Source organism: Helianthus annuus, chromosome 12, assembly GCF_002127325.2.
Source record: "Helianthus annuus cultivar XRQ/B chromosome 12, HanXRQr2.0-SUNRISE, whole genome shotgun sequence".
Lineage (NCBI taxonomy): Eukaryota > Viridiplantae > Streptophyta > Magnoliopsida > Asterales > Asteraceae > Helianthus > Helianthus annuus.
This window is the reverse complement of record NC_035444.2, coordinates 37,082,288-37,100,378: the sequence shown is the minus strand read 5'-3', so window position 1 is coordinate 37,100,378 and position 18,091 is coordinate 37,082,288. Positions and strand designations below refer to the sequence as shown.

At 37.0% G+C, this 18,091-nt stretch overlaps 3 protein-coding genes, 2 long non-coding RNA genes and 1 other non-coding gene across 6 annotated transcripts; 1 reads left to right on the top strand and 5 right to left on the bottom strand.

Moving 5' to 3' along the window:
- Positions 1 to 753: 753 nt before the first annotated feature.
- Positions 754 to 2,115, bottom strand: LOC110894715. The gene is made up of 2 exons (XR_002566625.2): positions 1,894 to 2,115; positions 754 to 1,134 (listed from the first exon to the last, which is right to left on the bottom strand). It is a non-coding gene; the product is annotated as an uncharacterized LOC110894715 (long non-coding RNA).
- On the bottom strand, positions 1,868 to 1,974 carry LOC118485327. The gene has a single exon (XR_004875629.1). It is a non-coding gene; the product is annotated as a small nucleolar RNA Z161/Z228 (small nucleolar RNA).
- A 2,312-nt stretch (positions 2,116 to 4,427) lies between the features above and the next one.
- LOC110892757 lies at positions 4,428 to 6,312 on the bottom strand. The gene is made up of 4 exons (XM_022139907.2): positions 6,256 to 6,312; positions 5,456 to 5,519; positions 4,710 to 5,341; positions 4,428 to 4,511 (listed from the first exon to the last, which is right to left on the bottom strand). Exons 1-4 carry the CDS (start codon positions 6,310 to 6,312, stop codon positions 4,428 to 4,430), a joined length of 837 nt encoding a protein of 278 aa, XP_021995599.2.
- A 45-nt stretch (positions 6,313 to 6,357) lies between these two features.
- On the bottom strand, positions 6,358 to 7,669 carry LOC110894716. Its single transcript, XR_002566626.1, has 3 exons — positions 7,332 to 7,669; positions 6,967 to 7,063; positions 6,358 to 6,606 (listed from the first exon to the last, which is right to left on the bottom strand). It is a non-coding gene; the product is annotated as an uncharacterized LOC110894716 (long non-coding RNA).
- A 616-nt stretch (positions 7,670 to 8,285) lies between these two features.
- LOC110894717 (tubulin beta chain) lies at positions 8,286 to 10,627 on the top strand. The gene is made up of 3 exons (XM_022141948.2): positions 8,286 to 8,796; positions 9,500 to 9,769; positions 9,832 to 10,627. The coding sequence occupies exons 1-3, from the start codon at positions 8,400 to 8,402 to the stop codon at positions 10,506 to 10,508; spliced, it is 1,344 nt and encodes a 447-aa protein (XP_021997640.1). The 5' UTR covers positions 8,286 to 8,399; the 3' UTR covers positions 10,509 to 10,627.
- Positions 10,628 to 10,937: 310 nt separating this feature from the next.
- Positions 10,938 to 12,275, bottom strand: LOC110894718. The gene is made up of 4 exons (XM_022141949.2): positions 11,827 to 12,275; positions 11,553 to 11,615; positions 11,366 to 11,440; positions 10,938 to 11,282 (listed from the first exon to the last, which is right to left on the bottom strand). The coding sequence occupies exons 1-4, from the start codon at positions 12,112 to 12,114 to the stop codon at positions 11,178 to 11,180; spliced, it is 531 nt and encodes a 176-aa protein (XP_021997641.1). The 5' UTR covers positions 12,115 to 12,275; the 3' UTR covers positions 10,938 to 11,177.
- Positions 12,276 to 18,091: the final 5,816 nt, after the last annotated feature.

Below are 18,091 nucleotides of genomic sequence, written 5' to 3'. Positions count from 1 at the left end.
AAAAAAAAAAAAAAAAAAAAAACCCAACTTGTTGTGTGAGTACCCTCGCAACACTTTCACTTTTGAAAATAACTGCTTATTAGTTTTCTAAGCATTTTTCCCAACCGTCTAGTACTGCTTATTAGTTTCCCAAGCATTTTTCCCAATCGTCTAGTAAGTTGTTAAAATAAAATACATAAATGTGTAAACCGCGTAATAATAATCATGTTATATTTTAAGAGTTAAAAAAAAACACGATGGCATTTTTGTTATTATTTGCTCGTATGGTAATTATCAAAATTACTCTACAAATGATCTTGTAGGGTAACCTTGATCTTATAGGGTAATTTTGTAAAATGTTCTTTTAGAGTAATTTTAATACACTTGTAGAATGATTATGATACTCTATAAAATTACCTTACAAGATTAAAATTATCTTATAAGATCAAAATTAACATATAAGATCATTTGTAGAGTAAATAGATCAAAATTAACCTATAATAACTTTTTACAAAATTAACCTAGATCATTTATAGGATAATTTTGATAATTACTCTACGAGTAAATAATTACGACAATGGTTTCACATTTTTTACCTTTTCACTATAATCGTACGTTTTGAATGATAAAGGTATTTGTATTTGATATTTTGTCTATATTTTAATTATCTATGGGTTAACTATGTATATTTTAAAAAAAACACAAACGATGGTAATTTGATTTTACTCATCTATTCATTCATTTGCATCAATTTATAAAATGTACACCATGAAAGAACAAATAATAAACTACATAACATGTAAATTGTTCCAATGTAAACAGAATAGAAAACACATTTCACAAATGTATGCAACGTATTAACACAATTAATCTGTTCACAAATCATCAGTATACTTTTTAACACTAATTCTAATTATCAATACACGATTTTTTCAGCACATTTCAAGATCTTGACTCTTGGGGCAGAAGCCTTATGACGAATCCACCGTAGCTCCGCAACCATGACATGTCAGTGGCGCTAAGGTGCACCAATGTACCCGACCGCACAGCACCCGCCCCCTCATAACATTGCCAGATCCACACTCCCAAGTTACTGTCAATTACCTAACAACTAATGCTTAACAACATTAAAAATAAACATGTGAATCCAACAACCTGTTAGCAAAAGATAAATAAATAAATAATTCTACAAATAATTAAACCCATTGCAATAAGAAAACATTTATTTAGGTCTGATCACTAGAGATCCTGATCAATTGATGCTATTAAATTTTCGTCAAATTCAGAAATCACCAACCAAGCAAAAAAAGCTGGTAAACAATAACTAACAAACTTGACAACATAAACTCTCGCACAACTTTTGAGCTCAACAAACTTTATACCATTTTGCGTTTATCAAGCCTTCGAATGTGCTTATTTTTATAAACTAAAAAAAGCCCTCAGATCTCATAGCAATGAATCATACAAGGATTTACATTCGATTTCAGCAATTCATCAAATAACCATTCACTCACCACAAAAAAAAAAAAAAAACATTTTGTGTCGGTGTGTGCTTGTGAATAAAAAAACTTTGTTTGTGGTAAACAAACGACCACCGACAAAAAGCTTCGTCAAATAACCTCTTCAATTATAATGATTTTCCATCATTGGGCATTTAAATACATAGAATTTGTAACAAAATACAATAATTTGTTTATATATTTAGATTTTAGTTTATAAAAGCTTCTCAACAGATCTAGAAATCATTAAAATAAAAGGAGCATTCAGAATGAGTAGGAGGTTTGATATTTCCATTCATGAAATGATCGGATTGTATAAAACATTCATCACTATGCTCGCCAAACATTCATGAAGTGGAATAAGGAAAATAATAAACAGAAAGATTGCAAAGCATCAGAACAAGTGGATGAATACATCAATTAATCAAACCCTACGAAAAGGTGTGATTCTCAGACGACCGTCGTGAGAATGTAATCCATATTCTTCATCTGGCTTTGAAATCTGTAGATCTAATGTAGCTGATGGTTGAAAAGGCTAGGTTGTGATTTGGGGAATTTGAGGTTGGGTCGAATAATGGAGATGAAGTGCGGCTTATAAAGAACGAACGTGCGTGTGTGTGTGTTTAAACCTGGAAAACCCTAGGATTTCACTTGCAAGGCCCAGGCCCATGATGCCTCTATATAACTGTTGCCATTTAAAAAAAGCGGATCAGGATCGGGATCGGATCGGGTTCGGGTTAAACTGTTAACCCGTAAAATTATTTAGAAGAAAAAAACGTGCATGTGTTTCTTTTTTTTTTGTTTTTTTGTTTTTTTTGTTTTTTTCCATTTACTTTATTAGTTATGATAATGTTAGTTTTGCTACAGTGTATTATTTACTTGCAAAACTCACTCACTATTAAATACATTATCGATAACCCGCTTAGGGTGTACGGGGTGGTCGCGGCAAGTGCTTGCAGGGAAAGGTTTTGCTGCACGGGTATGTGCCGCCGTGAAGTTTTGCTGCGTGGGGAAGGGAAAGGGTGGAGGTTGAGCGGTGAACATATGTCGCATGCAGGGAATGGTGAGGGGACGGAGGTAATAGGAGGGCCCACATATGTCAACCAATCATACTTTTTATTGTTTTTTTAAATGGTTTGGGGAAACCATCCCTTGAGTTTTTGGGCAAGATGGGAGAATGAGAGGTGTATATATGAAATTCACATATTTATAATCTAGAGTAAATTACGTTTTTGGCCCCTGTGGTTATATCACTTTTACTACATTAGCCTAAAATATGAATTTTTAACATATATGCCTTCATGTTCTCTATAACTAACTATTTTGGCCCTTAAGTCTAACCATTTTAGCCCCCATGGTCTCTATAACTAACTATTTTGGCCCCTATGATCTCTAGACTTAGGGGCCAAAATGGTTAGTTATAGAAACTATGAGAGCAGATGTGTAATTTTTTTTTTATTTTGAGCTAATATAGTAAAAGTAATATAACCACAGGGGCCAAAACATAAATTAAACTATAATCTAAGTATCTAATCTTTCAGGCAAAACAAGCTGGATAGGATGGATTCAAATGGCGGGTTGTTTTAGAAAAGAATGCACATTGTGGTTTGGATCAGAACGGGTTTTAATGAAAACTAGTACAAGCCAAAAAAGGGCCATTAAAATTTTTGAAGGTTATTGTAAGACCATGTGTGGTGGAAGGGGAAAATAATGCCCCCACCATGGGGCATTTTACGCCATGTGGCGGTCCAGTCAGCAAAGGGGCATTATTGGACGTTTTCTAAAATGGGTGTAGTGGGGATGAGGCATTATTGGGGCATTAAATAAAATAAAGAAAAAAAAAACCTAAAAAATCTTATTGGACAAGGAGGTGAAAGATGAAAGATGATTGGAAGATGAAAGTGGGGGAAGGCGTTTTTAAAACAACCCCAAATGGGCTTTTTTTGATTTTTTTTTTTAAATAACGCCCTATGTAATGGGGCATGGGCGTTTTCGGGCTTTTTTTATTTTTTAAAAAAAAAACACCCCACTACACATGGTCTAAACATATATTACAAAAATGTATTAGCTATGTATGTAAAACACTTATAATGTCAAAATTAACACAATTGTCTACATTTTACAACTACATGAAGTAAAATATAACAACTTATATGCTTCAACTGGTTATAAAAACAAATCATACTCATACTATTAGCAACAACATAAAAATCAAAATTATCCAAAACAAAATTCATAACACCACTAACAAAACAAAATTTTCATCCTCACAGTATCCAAAAAAGTACCTTAACCAAGGCAATACAAAAATTATCATAAACTTTTATGATGTATATATTTTCAATTGGTACTACAAACATCATATTACATTTATCAAAGATAAACATTAGGGTGAGAGGGGCACTCTCTCTTACGCATACCCAATCAGATTATGCCACGTCAACTCCTCTCTTAAACTCCCCTCACACCCCAATTTGATGGCGACACCCCCATCTTAGGTGACTTGTTTTTTTATTAAAAAAAAGGAAAATCATTGATTGGTTGAAAATGAGGGTGGCACCACCATCTCCTCTCTCCTTCTTCGGTGATACCTCCCCGATCTCCCTCCCCGCACCCCCTCCCCGCACCGATGGCGCCGGTGTTCCCGAGCGGTGAATTGAGTCACCGCACCCACTCCCCGCGAGTGCCCCGATCACCCTTAGACCACGTGTAGTGGCTTAGTGAATAATGCCCCTATCCTTAGGCGTTTTGCGCCACGTGACAGTCCAGTCAGCATGGGGGCATTATTGGGCGTTATTGCAAAAATGGCGTAGTGGGAATATGCCCAATAACGCCCCTTCCAATCATTAAACAATTTTTTTTAATTTGAAACTTAAAATACTTCTTTAAATTAAAAAAAATACAATACTAGAAATAAAAAAAATCCGACGAAATTAAAAAAAAGATACATTAGTTTTCGTCTTCGCTTTCTTCACCATCGCCAACTTCGTCTTCCTCGTCCTCCGTTTCTTCTTCACCCTCAGGTGGTACATACTGAACCGACCATGCATGTTGTACCAAATCAACCGTTAACGCGGAATGGTACGGTTCGTAATGCAACTCCCAAAATCATGTTGTGCATGATTATACAAGCGTTTCCTTTTCTTGAAGACTCTTGTACCTTTTTAAAGTAACGCAACTCCCAAAATCATGTTGTGTATGATTATCTGGCACCTAATTCTGGCATATCACCTTTCCTTCGTCTTCCAAAATCATGTTGTGCATGATTATACAAGCGTAAATAGCATTTCTCATTTTTTGCTTGGTCCATGCACGACAAGGATTTCTCAAATATTGCCATCGTTGTTTAAGAACCCAAAAGCATCTCTCAATGTCTTTTCTTGAAGACTCTTGTACCTTTTTAAAGTATGCTATTTTTTCATCAATAGGATCACTAAACGTCTTCACGACAATCGAATACCTAGGATAAATTCCGTCGCACAAATAATATCCATGAGGGTAGTAGTTTCCATTTGCGTAAAATGACGCTTTTAGAGCTCTGCCAGAAATACAATCCTCTAACAACGGAGATTGTTCAAAGACATTTATATCATTGCATAACCCGACCACGCCAAAGTAAGCCGACCAAACCCAAAGGTCCTGTGAGGCAACCGCCTGAAGAATAACAGTGGGTCCTTTTTGGTCACCCCGTGTGTGTTGGCCTCGCCATGCGGTCGGGCAGTTATCCCAATGCCAATGCATGCAATCCAAGCTCCCGATCATACCAAGCAAACCATGCTCCGCCGAATGTACCTCGCAGATCTTTTGAAGGTCGTCCCATGTGGGCGTTCTAAGATAACGCGCACCATACAAATCAATAATACCTTTATAAAAAAAACTTACACAAACATAAGCCTAAAAAAATGTAAACATTATAGTAAAGTATAGGAATTGTATCGCGACAAAAAAAAAATGTAAACATTATAGTTGACAAGCACTCGTAACCGCCTCTTGTTCGACCTCCTCATCGGTGGATTTATCGTCATCCGCAAAAAACTCTTTCTAGTAAAAATTTACCATGGATGAAGAACTATAGGAATCCTTCATTTTTTTTATAAAATGGTAGTGTTTTTGAGAGAGTTTTGATGTTTAAATTTGAAGGAGTTTATATATATAGGTGAAAGGTTTTTAAAAAATAAAAAAAATTCAAACTAGTTGTTACTAGCCGTTGCTAGTTTCTTATTGGCCAGTCAAACCCCCTTGAAGCATGATTCAAAAAACGCCAAATACAAAATCGTCCAAAATAACGTCGAATCACGCCGGTGTGTAGTGGCAATCGGGCGTTTTGTTCGAAATTTTTTTTACAAAACACGCCCCATTACGGGGGGTCTTAGGTTTCCTCACAAACGCTAATAAGACTTAATACTGAAAACCCAACTTCTATTGTATTTTCCACCCTTTAATCCAAAACCATCACTCCTCAATCTTGTCCTAAGGCTAGTGGGTATGGTGATGGACCATCCTTGGAGGATGATCCGCCACGTAGGCGCCACGTCATATTCCTCCCAAAGATGGTCCATCCTCCAAAACTAGAGGGCATGGTAGGATGGTCCTAGTCATAGTCCTCCACCACTTTAAAAAAATGTAAACTTTAAAAAATTTAAACTTTAAAAAAAATAGGAACTTTTTGTCGGGTGGTCAGAAGTGCTAATGAAAGCCTTGGCTAAGGCTTCTTCTTCGATTGGTGTCCACTTAGTCGCCTTCGGTTTCGACGGTTGATCACCCACCACTTGCTTGCCTTTGTTTCGTTTTCCTTTTCCTTTAGGCGGTTGGGTTTCGGGAACAATCTCCACATCGTCTTCGGGTTCGGATTGGGTCGGGATGGCTTAAGGTGTCAAGAACCTCGGTGGGACCGCACCAATCATGGTGGTGGTGTCAAGAACCTGATCGTAGTACGAGAAAGTGTTGCTGGGAATGTACTTGATGCCAGCAGCAGCCATTTGTTTCCAGATGAATGATCTGAGATCAGCAGCAACAGTCTGCAGATCCTCGGCACCGCTCTTGCCATCCCAGAATTGATTCGAGAGCGAATTTCAACTTTCTCTTGGGACCCATACGGGGATAACCGACAATGTGAGACGCCATTGATCTGCTTAATCACAATTCATATAACTTAATCATACCAACCAACAGCAATTCACGTCTAAAGTTTCAATAAACTTGATCCTTATTCAGTTATCCTAAACCATATAAAGCTACTTGTTTACTGTACAAACAGGACAATATACATGAACAGATACTCAAATCAATATAAGGCAACATAATGACTAAATAAAAAAACATCTAGAGTTCTGAATAGTTCAGTATATAGCATACCTAATAGAAAATTTCACTTTAGAAATCTGAACCAAATTCAAATTTCTTTCTATTTATCCATTTTATTATATATTTAACAACTAATATTTCAACATCAACAATGCAAAACAATAAGATTCACAAACCAACTTACTAGTTGGTGTCGAACCACTTGGTCATTTCCATAGCAGGGACAGAGGTATTCCCTCTTGCCATCCCAGAAAAATAAATTCATTAATATGTATCAACACCTGCAATCAAAAGTGTCACTTTCAAAATGAAAAAGATCTATATCTTCAAAATGAAAAAGATCCATTCTCAGGAATATAGCTTACATAATCTTCAAATTGAGCAAAGTAAGTTTATATCCATAATCAATTCAAAAAGAAGATGCAGATACCTTCAAAACCGTAATTTGGATTCTGAAAGATCCATTCTCAGGAATATAGCTTACATAATCTTCAAATTAAGCAAAGTAAGTTTATATCCATAATCAATTCAAAAAGAAGATGTAGATACCTTCAAACCCTATCACATCGCCGCCGTTCAGGTCCATCACCGCCGCCGGCCGTACCTACACCACCACCGCCTTCCGTCGCACCTTTCTTCACCGGAGAAATGTTTCAATTACATGCTCAGCTTCACCGATTGTGGCTCCGGAAGAAGGGTTTGATTTTGGATTTGGGGGTTTATTGGTGTGTGAGAGAGGGGATGACCGTCTTTGGCGTCGAGAACCCGACGATGGTGACGATGTAGGAGCGGCGACGGAGGGCTCGAAATGGGAAGGGGGCGGCGCCATACCGGGACGCGGTGGGGACGAACCCCATACCGCACAGCCTAAATAGAGATAATCAACATTCTTTAATGAAACAACCTTGCCCCATATAATCTCATGAAAACATTAATAAATGGAAAATTACCAAAATAATCATTTGATCAGTCAAATTATCAAAATATAAAACAAACCAACTAAGCCTCCAAATTCACCCACAAAATTGCCATCTAAGCCTCTAAATTACCGCCTAAGCCGACTTGTGTTCTTTTTTTTTTTTTTTTTTTTTGAACGACAAACTTGGATCACTGACGGACCACTGGAGTATCATCGTGCCACCAACGGAACCATCCTATCATATCCATCTCCACTAGGCATTGCCTATACACCAATTCTGGATGAAACCCAATAAATATGAGAAAACTTCCCTTGTGGGAATCGAACCCAAGACCTATTAGTCCAAAATCTTATCTCACCCCCAAGATACCACTAAGCTATAAAGCCATGGCCCATAGGTAGCCGACTTGTGTTCTATCTTGTAAAAATCAAGGTCAAACTTAACTACCGTATTAGTTTCCCCTAAAAAATCTTATTTAAACTTCAAACATGACTTTCATGTAATTAACAAATACTCGAAGGACCAAAACTGCAACTTACAATCTTTTAAACTTCCAAAAACATCTTTTTAACACCATCATCCTGGCGCCATTTGTACCCTCAACTCCACATTTCATACACACTGTCAATAACCGTTTCTAAATCTCCACATCTCTTCAAAACCCTAACCCTAACTTCTTCCTCTTCTTCATCAAATCATGAGAGAAATCTTACACATTCAAGGCGGCCAATGCGGCAACCAAATCGGCACCAAGTTTTGGGAGGTTATCTGCAACGAACACGGCATCGATCACACCGGAAAGTTCAGCGGATCATCGGCCGATCTGCAACTAGAACGGATCAATGTTTACTTCAATGAAGTTTCTGGTGGAAGGTACGTGCCGCGTGCGGTGCTTATGGATCTGGAGCCTGGAACTATGGAGAGTATTAGATCTGGTCCGAATGGATTGATATTTCGGCCGGATAACTTTGTGTTTGGACAGTCTGGTGCTGGTAATAATTGGGCGAAAGGTCACTATACTGAAGGTGCTGAGTTGATCGATTCGGTTTTGGATGTTGTTCGTAAGGAGACTGAGAATTGTGATTCTCTACAAGGTATAAGTTGATTGTTTGTATGAATAAGTTGTTGATTTTGTGTATGAGTGTGATCTGGATCTGAAAACTGTCTGAGTTTGTTTGATTTATGGAAATGAATGTTTGTATGAATTTTAGGGTTAATATGTTAATTTTCACAATAAGTGTGTTTTATATAGTGATCTGTGATCGTTTATGGATTTTAAATTATAGATTGAATTGAAAGAAGTAAGATGTTATGTTTGATTATAGTGGAGAACTATAGATGAGATTAATTAATTAGGTTCAGTTTCTCACTCTAATTTGTGGCTTTCATATGCATATATGAAGCATAATCATTTATGTAAGGCCGGATGTTTATCTGTTCGGTTTTCATATTATTCGGTTTGTATGGTTTGAAACCGAATAATGTTATTTATTTTATTTTTTGGTTTTAATTTTTTTTACTATACTATATTTGTTATTGGTTGGTTTGAACTAAATAAGATTGGGTTAAAAGTGTAATTAGATTGGATTAAATTAAAAAAAAAAAAACATTATTTGATATTCGATTTCTTCTGCTAACTCGGTTCAACCGAATTCAGCTTTCTGAGAACTGAAAACTGAATACGAACCAAATATGTAATTCGGTTTGATTTTAAAACGGTTTTTATCAGTTGAAGCTGAATAATGAACATCCCTACATTCAAGTGTCTAACATTGCAGGTTCCGATTCTCATTGCAGGCTTTCAGGTGTGCCATTCACTTGGAGGTGGCACAGGTTCAGGCATGGGGACACTCTTGATTTCAAAGATCAGAGAGGAATACCCCGACCGAATGATGCTTACATTCTCTGTTTTCCCTTCACCTAAAGTGTCCGATACTGTTGTTGAACCCTACAACGCCACACTCTCGGTCCACCAGTTGGTTGAAAACGCTGATGAATGTATGGTTCTTGACAATGAAGCACTCTATGACATCTGTTTCCGAACTTTAAAGCTCAGCAATCCAAGTTGTAAGTATTTTGTTTTAATGACCCTGCAAATGTGCTATTGTGTCTGATCATTTGTTTTTCAGTTGGTGACCTGAACCATTTGATATCTACAACAATGAGTGGTGTAACTTGCTCTTTGAGGTTTCCGGGTCAACTGAATTCTGACCTCAGGAAGCTAGCAGTGAACCTGATTCCATTCCCGCGTCTCCATTTCTTCATGGTCGGTTTTGCCCCGTTAACTTCTCGCGGATCGCAAAAATACACCTCACTAACCGTCCCAGAACTGACGCAACAAATGTGGGATGCAAAGAACATGATGTGTGCAGCGGACCCACGTCACGGACGTTACCTGACAGCCTCAGCCATGTTCAGGGGGAAAATGAGCACGAAAGAGGTTGATGAGCAGATGATGAATGTGCAAAATAAGAATTCGTCGTACTTTGTTGAATGGATTCCTAATAATGTTAAATCTAGCGTGTGTGACATCCCGCCAACGGGGTTGTCAATGGCGTCCACGTTTGTTGGAAACTCGACTTCGATTCAAGAAATGTTTAAAAGAGTGAGTGAGCAGTTTACTGCGATGTTTAGGCGCAAAGCTTTCTTGCATTGGTATACAGGTGAAGGAATGGATGAAATGGAGTTTACTGAAGCGGAGAGTAATATGAATGATTTGGTTGCTGAGTATCAGCAGTATCAAGATGCTACTGTAGAAGAGGATTATGATGATGAGGGTGCTGAGGAAGGGGAGTATGAAGGGTAAAAAGGTAAAATGGTATCATAAGGACTGTTGTGTAGTCTTGTTGGTGTTGTTTTGGATATAATGTGATGTTTGGATGCAAATGTTTGAATAAGAATGTATGTGTGTTGTTTTTGTGTTGAGGGATGCATGTGTGGCACGTAGTGATGATTGCAAATAAGGGACAAAATGGTATGTGGGATCTACTTATCATTCACCTACTTTTCTCTCGACTAATGGAATAGCGAATTTGTGTGGGAGGTCGGGAGGATTAGGCCATATCGCGTATACCTGTGAGTGTGAGGGAGCCCACTCCACGTCGGCTTATACAGTGAGCGCAATGTGGTGCCGAGTGAGCGTGGGACTGAAAAACATAGTTTTGTTTTAGTTTTAGATTTATACTACTTAGTAATCACAACTTGAAATCAAATTAATAACTAATCAAGCATAACATTATAACTCTTTCATCAACAAAAATAATTTGCTCAAATGTGTTCCAACATCCAACTAATTCACAAATGGGTTGCTAACCCGACCCGAAACTAACACGAATAGCCAAACAATCCAAGTAGTTTACTAGTTTTGATATCCTTTTGTACGAAATTACCAAACGACCCCTATCATCTTTAAGGTTGACTAACAAAAGTCAAACAACAGTTATCTACAAGCTTTTGAATTAGATAGTTTCATGGCTCAACGGAGAGTTCTTGCAGGGGCAAACATGGTAATTTGTTGACCAACTGTTTTCATAGAACTGTTCCAGATATGGTAATCTTCCATGTTTCTTGGATATTTTATCTGAAATTAAATCAAAAAATTTAATTAAATATACTCAAATAAAAACCAATTGGGATCCTTAGAGATTTATAATTCTAGATTACCTTTTGTCCTTTTGCTTTTAGTTCCAGATTTTCATAAGTAAGATCTTGATGTAGGGTTTTCATAGCTTTTAGTTGCTGTTAAAAAAACAAAACAGATACTTGTTAATAAACTTCAAAGTCAAAATTGATTTCAAGACTTCAAATAAAAGTCAAAATAAGTGAATTTGTGTATGAGATTGTTGCATACCTTCACGAGAGTCTCTTTTTCTTGCTGCAATCTATTGTATACCTCCATTAAATCATCTGTTGCCTGTAAATTAATCATCAAAATAAGCATAAAATAGTCAACAGAAAAGTCAAATTTAATAAAACAGAGCAAGAACATGAATAGATAAGCATAAAAATCAAGAAACATCAAAATGTTAAAAAATTTAAACAACTTTATAAAAAAAACCCCAGAAATAAAAAAAAGGGTAAAATCTAAACACAGTCATTCATAGAAAGAAACAAGAAAAAGACACCTTTCTCTTGAAAACTTTAGTAGGAGCCAAGGGTGGTTTACGATTATTATGATCACCACCACTTGGTAAGGGTAAGAAAGAAAGCGGAGTTGAGGGGCTTTTCTCTGGTTGACTTAACGATTCCGATTTCATATCCAACAGTATTGATCGTTTCTTCTTGAAACCCCACGTGAAAGTGGTGCGACCAACCAACTCGCGTTTGGGCCAGGTGTTGGGAAAATCCAGTAAAGTATGACCGACTTCAACCTCCTCCTCCCCCGGAAGTTCCCAGTCATCCTCTACTTCCATTGCAATAAAAATATTGAGGGATGAATGAGATAGAGTATGTATGTATGTATGTGTACGAGAGAGATGAATTGGAAGGAATATTCAATGAGAGATGAATTTGATTTATTTTATAGAACAAGAGATGCTTGGAGAGGAAGGGGTATTGAATGGGAGGGAGAACGTTTGCTCATGCCACGTGTCCGAGATTAGGGTTTCAGTTTGATTTATGTTAGGAAAGCTATTAATTATATCTTATGCATATCTTGATTGGTAATTGTTTAAACGGAACTATCTGTATAGCATGAGTTATTTATTATTATTATTATTATTATTATTATTATTATTATTATTATTATTATTATTATTATTATTATTATTATTATTATTATAAATAGTGAAGCTCAGGTCGAGTTATATGAGGTAAATTTAACGGTTAAAATGATTATTGTATACATCATTATAGACACTTAAATAACACACAAGACAAGTAGAGGTGTACATATTGGATAAGCGGTTTGGCATATCGGTTTAGACGAATTGTAAGACTATGGGGTATGGGGCGGGAGTTGGGGCGTGAGTGGGCTGAAAACGCCCAAACCACCACCCCAGGTGGGCTTGGGTTTCGACGTGGCCCAAGGGGCGGGAGTTTAAAGCCGGGCGTAGGACGGATCTATCAGTATGACATGGCGGGTTCTCGTTGGCCAAACCAACCTAGCCGTTGGCCAATGGCTATGTTAAAAAAAATTCACTATAAAACTCACACTTCTATTCCTTTTTTACCACATTCAACCACAATACACTCCACATCTTCTATAACCATCTCTATTCTCATTCTACAAAACGAAAAATGCATCCTCATAATCGTGGTTATGATCCGAACAACCCGTGGGCATTCCAAGAAAATCCTAGCCCACCACCCAATCGTCCAATGCCTCGTCCATTTTTAATACACTCCTCTATGCCCGATATGGCGGGTTATGCATTGTATCTCGGGAATCGTTTGTTTACTAACTTTCCACACACCGACGATTCTATACCTAGCCCGATTCCACAAACGTCCATCAATCTTTCACCAACCTCCATCAACCTTTCCCGAACCGAAACCATACCCCGAACTCAACCACCCAACGATGGTCCTTCCGGATCCAAACCCATCAAAAAGAGAAGTCACAAGAAAAAAACCGAGGCGGAGAAAGCACTTGAAACCGCCAAACGAAAACAACAAAGATGGGTCGTTAATGAAGAACTTGCATTGGCGAGGGCTTGGCTTCAACAATCTCTACATCCAACTTTAGATATTTTTAAATATTTTGTAGCCCTTAATATTTATGGGTTTTTTTATATAACTTTCTAATATATTAAATTTTGTTTTGATTAAAATAGGAAATTCTTAAACATAGAAGCCATTTGTGGGAAGCGATTAGTAAAGCATTCTATGAAGAAATGGAAAGGGAGGTTTATCGTGAAAACGATAGCTTATCCTCGAAGTTGACCGAGATAAGCGGTCAACTTACCAAATTTAGTGCTTTTTTAAATAAAGCAAAGCAAAACCCAAAAAGTGGTGAAACCGAAGCCGACTTTGTGACAAATGCATTGGTTACATTCAAAACAAATTCGGGGAGCGACTTCCGTTTCATGCATTGTTGGAGATTTGTAAGTTCCATCCAAAGTTGGCGAATATCCCCAGTGGTAGCGAAACTAACACGTCTTCCAAAAGGTCAAGGACACCCGTCCCAAGCCCAATCGGATGCACGAGATCAAGAGTTGGAGGACTTTTTGGATGATTCGCCAAACCGGCCTGAATTCGGAAGAGATGCCGCAAAAAGACGCGCTCAAAAATCAAGATCTGGTACGGAATCGCCTTCAGTTGGGAGTTCGGGCTCGCGTAGGGGAGTATACAGCAATCAATTGGATGTCATTGCATGCAGGTTAGATACATTCAACGTATTCCAACAACAAAGGGCCGAAATTCGAAAGAGCAAAGAAGTTAGGGATGCCCTAAAACAAAGACGAGATGATATGAAATTTCTAGCCCAGCCCATTAATCACCTAAAGGGTGAAGAGTTGGAACTAATGTTGGAGATGAGAGAAGAGATAAAGAAAAAATATACGCGTTAGGATTTTTTTTGTAATTTTCTTTATTTAAAAAACATTAAAAAATGTAAATTTTTTGTTTTAAAAAATATAAAACACCCGTTTGGGCTGGCCACGCCCCAAACCCCCGCCCCACCATACCATCTTCATTGTGGGTCAGCTTAGAGGTGTACAAAAAAACTGATTATGCAATTGAAACCGGAAAAAAAACCGGAACCGGTTTTTTTAAAAACCGTTTTTTTTTTGTAACCGGTTCGGTTACAACCGGTTTGCCTGGTTATTGATCGATTGTAAAATTTCTGGACCGGTTCGGGTTTAAAACAGGTTTAAAAAAACCGGTTAATTAATCGATTAAAAAAAAAAACGGTTAATAATCGGTTAACCGGTAAAGAATAGAAAAAAACGGTTAAAAAACCGGTTTTAACCGGTTATTTTTGCCCAGCTCTAATTAACAGTCATATGACCGTTTGGAACCAATTGTAGCCGTTTTTTTTTTTTTTTTGTTTTTTTTTTTGCCTAAAACTCATCTCCAACTAGTATAAAAGGTTTGTGGGTGTTTAGGTTCAATCACAACACTTGAGAACTCTCAAAAAATCTAAAAAAGTCTCTTATTCTTGTTCGATAACTCTCAAAATGCTATGGCAACCTCTAGTGCCCATGATTCGGTCAATGTTGGCGAGTCTACAACCGACACGGTGATTCGTGTTGTTCCAACGAAGCGCAACCCCGAGGTTTGGTCACATTTTGATTTGTGCGAGATGGCCAACGGTAAAAGAAAAGCGCGTTGTCATCATTGTCAAGGCTTTTACGCCGAAACCGCAAACTCCACCTTGAAACAACACATTGAAAAACCGTTTTGCAAGGCGTTGAAACAACAACACGTTGGTGGTCAAGCTTCCATGGCAAGTGATGGCGCTAATATTTTCAACTACAATTTCAATATGGTTAGGGATGAAATGGCGAAGTTTGTAATCCAAGAAAGTTTGTCGTTCAACCACTTCGACAACCAACGCTATACAAAGATGGTTCAACGAACTCTCCAACCACGATACACCCATGTAAGTCGTGCTACTCTTAGGAGGAATTGTTTAAAATTGTGGAAAAAAGCTAAACTAGAATTAATTTTAATCTTGAAAAATTAGAAACCGGTGTTAACTTGACTAGCGACGTTTGGTCTGCACCGCACGGTTCACCTGATTCGTATATTTGTGTCACGCCCATTGGATTGAACCGGCGACGTGGCAAATGATGAAACGCACGATTTTGTTTAAATTATTCGATTACCCTCACACCGGTGAAGCTACATATAAAGTAATCGACAAATGTATTACAACATACAAATTGGAAAATAATGTTTTTTCAATATCTTTTGATAACGCCTCAAACAACACGAGCGAGGTAATGCGTTTAAAATTAAAATATAATCCGATTTGTGAGGGTACTTTTTTCCATAGCCGATGTGTTGCACACATCATAAATTTGGCCGTTCAAGACGGTTTAAGGGTTATTGAAACACAAAAAGAAGCTTTCAAAAGAATGTTACGAAGTATATTTAGTAACACACAAAGACATTCAAAATATATTAAAACTTGTAAGGAAGCAGGTCGAATATGCTTAGGACCCAATTGGGACGTTGCTCATAGGTGGAACTCGACTTGCATTATGTTTGAAAAAGCTATTTTGCAAAAGGAAAGTTTAATATAATTTCATAACCTTTTGGCTAGTCGTGGAAAGTGTTCGCCTTACCACCCATCGGGTTGGGAAGCTATTGAAACTGTTACACAAGTGCTTCAAGTTTCAAAACATCAACACAGACTTTATCGGGGGTTTATTATCCAACAAGTTCATTGGTACTTCACAATATGTTTAAAATGTGTTTGAAAGTAAACGAGTTGTCGGTTAGAGGTAGACCATATTGTGACATGGCGGATACAATGAAGGAAAAATTAAGAAAATATTTTAAAGAACTACCGGCGGTTTTCACTTGTGCCGCCGCTCTAAACCCTTGTTTTAATATTTTTGGAATCGGGTCTTTGATTGAAAAAGTTGCACACCAATTGAATTTAAACACCACTCGAGAACCAAACTTTGGTGAAGTTGTAAAATCTCGTTTCAACGATCAACTTTCAAAATTGTTTGATGTTTATGTAATAAAATATGGTTCAACCTCGTCACACATTCACGCGTCAATGAGAAACGCCGCTATCGGTGAAGGTTCAAGTCAAATGGAAGATACCGATTTGTATGTTTATAACCAATTGTATGATGAGTCGAGTCAAATGCATCGTGGTAACACTAGTAGTAGTGAACTTGGTCGGTATGGTGGGTCGAACTTTCTACAAATGATGAGTTCACGAGACTTTAAAAATTTTGACTTGTTGGCTTGGTGGAAAAGTAAGGAAGATCAATTTCCGATCTTAGCCACAATAGCCCGAGATTTACTAATGGTCCAAGCTTCCACGGTAGCTTCGGAAAGTGCTTTTTCTATTAGTGGTAGGGTGATTTCGATACGGAGGACTCGACTAACACCTAAGGCGGTTGAGATGTCGATTTGCTTAAAAGATTACTTGGATGCGGCGGAGAGAGTTCAAGACAAACGTTCACTCGAGGAAGAATTAGATTACGAAGAAGAAGTTTACGAGGACGAGGTCGAAGCCGAATTGACAACCCCAATGACCGACGAAGAAGCCGAATTAGATGAATTCCTAAGCAATAGTTCGGGTTCGGGTTCGGCCGAAGAAGATTAAACGAGGCTTCTCAATATTGTAGTTCCACTAAAATATATATATATATATATATATATATATATATATATATATATATATATATATATATATATATATATATATATATATATATATATATATATATATATATATATAGGGGATCGCTAAAATGAGAACCACCTCTAGTTGTAAGAACCATGGGAACCACTTTCTGGCCCTTAGATCAACTAGATGGATGGATGTGATTAAAAGTAGATAATATTAATATTAAAAGATTTTTGTCTTATTATGTCTTTAATATTATAATCCAAAAGGGTATTTAAGTAAAATCAATCTATTTTGTCTTTTTATATATATTAATTTTAAATTACCTTTTTTGTCCTATTCATTAATTAGTTTTTTACTTAATTATTTTTTATTTATCCACAGATTTTTTTTGTAAATCAATTTTATTAAATCAAATTTTTATTATAATTCTTTTAATTTTTAATATTTTTACGCCTGGCCTTTTCACGCCTCGTTTTTTGACGCGCCGTTTTTTCGCCCGGCTTTTTCACGCGTCGTTTTTTTTACGCGCCGTTTTTTCGTTTTACGCCCCGGTTTTTTACGTTAATGTTATTTACGTCTTACGCGCCGTTTTTTTGCGTTTTACGTCCCGGTTTTTGCGTCAACGTTTTTTTGCGTTTTACGCACCGGTTTTTTACGTTTTACGCGCCGGTTTTTTACGTTAACGTTATTTACGTTTTACACGCCGGTTTTTTATCGCACTGTTTTTCAAGTTTTTTCTTTACGCGCCGTTTTTTTCATGCGCCGTTTTTTTACGTTAACGTTGTTTACGTTTTACGTGCCGGCTTTTTACGTTAACGTTTTTTTACGTTTTGCGCGCCGGTTTTTTACGTTAATGTTTTTTTACGTTTTACACGCCGGTTTTCTACGTTAACGTTTTTTACGTTTTTACGTTTTTATGTTTTACGCGCCGGTTTTTAAATGACATTTACGTAAAACTTTTTACGTTTTACTAAAAAAAAACTTTATGTTTTACTTTTTACCTAAAACTTTTTACGTACGAAAAACTTTTTACGTTTTACGGAAAAAAAATTACGTTTTACGTAAAACTTTTTACGTTTTACGTAAAACGTAAAACTTTTTACGTTTTTCGTTTACGAAAAACTTTTTAC

What these genes read in the sequence shown, in the direction of transcription:
- LOC110892757 (XM_022139907.2), bottom strand. Translation starts at nt 6,312, where the DNA reads ATGTGGAGATTGTTCCCGAAACCCAACCGCCTAAAGGAAAAGGAAAAC. An exon ending in AAAAGGAAAACGAAACAAAG is followed by an intron (nt 5,520 to 6,255) that starts GCAAGCAAGTGG and finishes AATTTTTACTAG; the next exon opens with AAAGAGTTTTTTGCGGATGA. An exon ending in CGAACAAGAGGCGGTTACGA is followed by an intron (nt 5,342 to 5,455) that starts GTGCTTGTCAAC and finishes TTTTTTATAAAG; the next exon opens with GTATTATTGATTTGTATGGT.
- LOC110894717 (XM_022141948.2), top strand. Translation starts at nt 8,400, where the DNA reads ATGAGAGAAATCTTACACATTCAAGGCGGCCAATGCGGCAACCAAATC. An exon ending in GAATTGTGATTCTCTACAAG is followed by an intron (nt 8,797 to 9,499) that starts GTATAAGTTGAT and finishes TTCTCATTGCAG; the next exon opens with GCTTTCAGGTGTGCCATTCA. An exon ending in AAAGCTCAGCAATCCAAGTT is followed by an intron (nt 9,770 to 9,831) that starts GTAAGTATTTTG and finishes TTTGTTTTTCAG; the next exon opens with TTGGTGACCTGAACCATTTG.
- LOC110894718 (XM_022141949.2), bottom strand. Translation starts at nt 12,114, where the DNA reads ATGGAAGTAGAGGATGACTGGGAACTTCCGGGGGAGGAGGAGGTTGAA. An exon ending in CTAAAGTTTTCAAGAGAAAG is followed by an intron (nt 11,616 to 11,826) that starts GTGTCTTTTTCT and finishes ATTAATTTACAG; the next exon opens with GCAACAGATGATTTAATGGA. An exon ending in AAAAAGAGACTCTCGTGAAG is followed by an intron (nt 11,441 to 11,552) that starts GTATGCAACAAT and finishes TTTTTTTAACAG; the next exon opens with CAACTAAAAGCTATGAAAAC.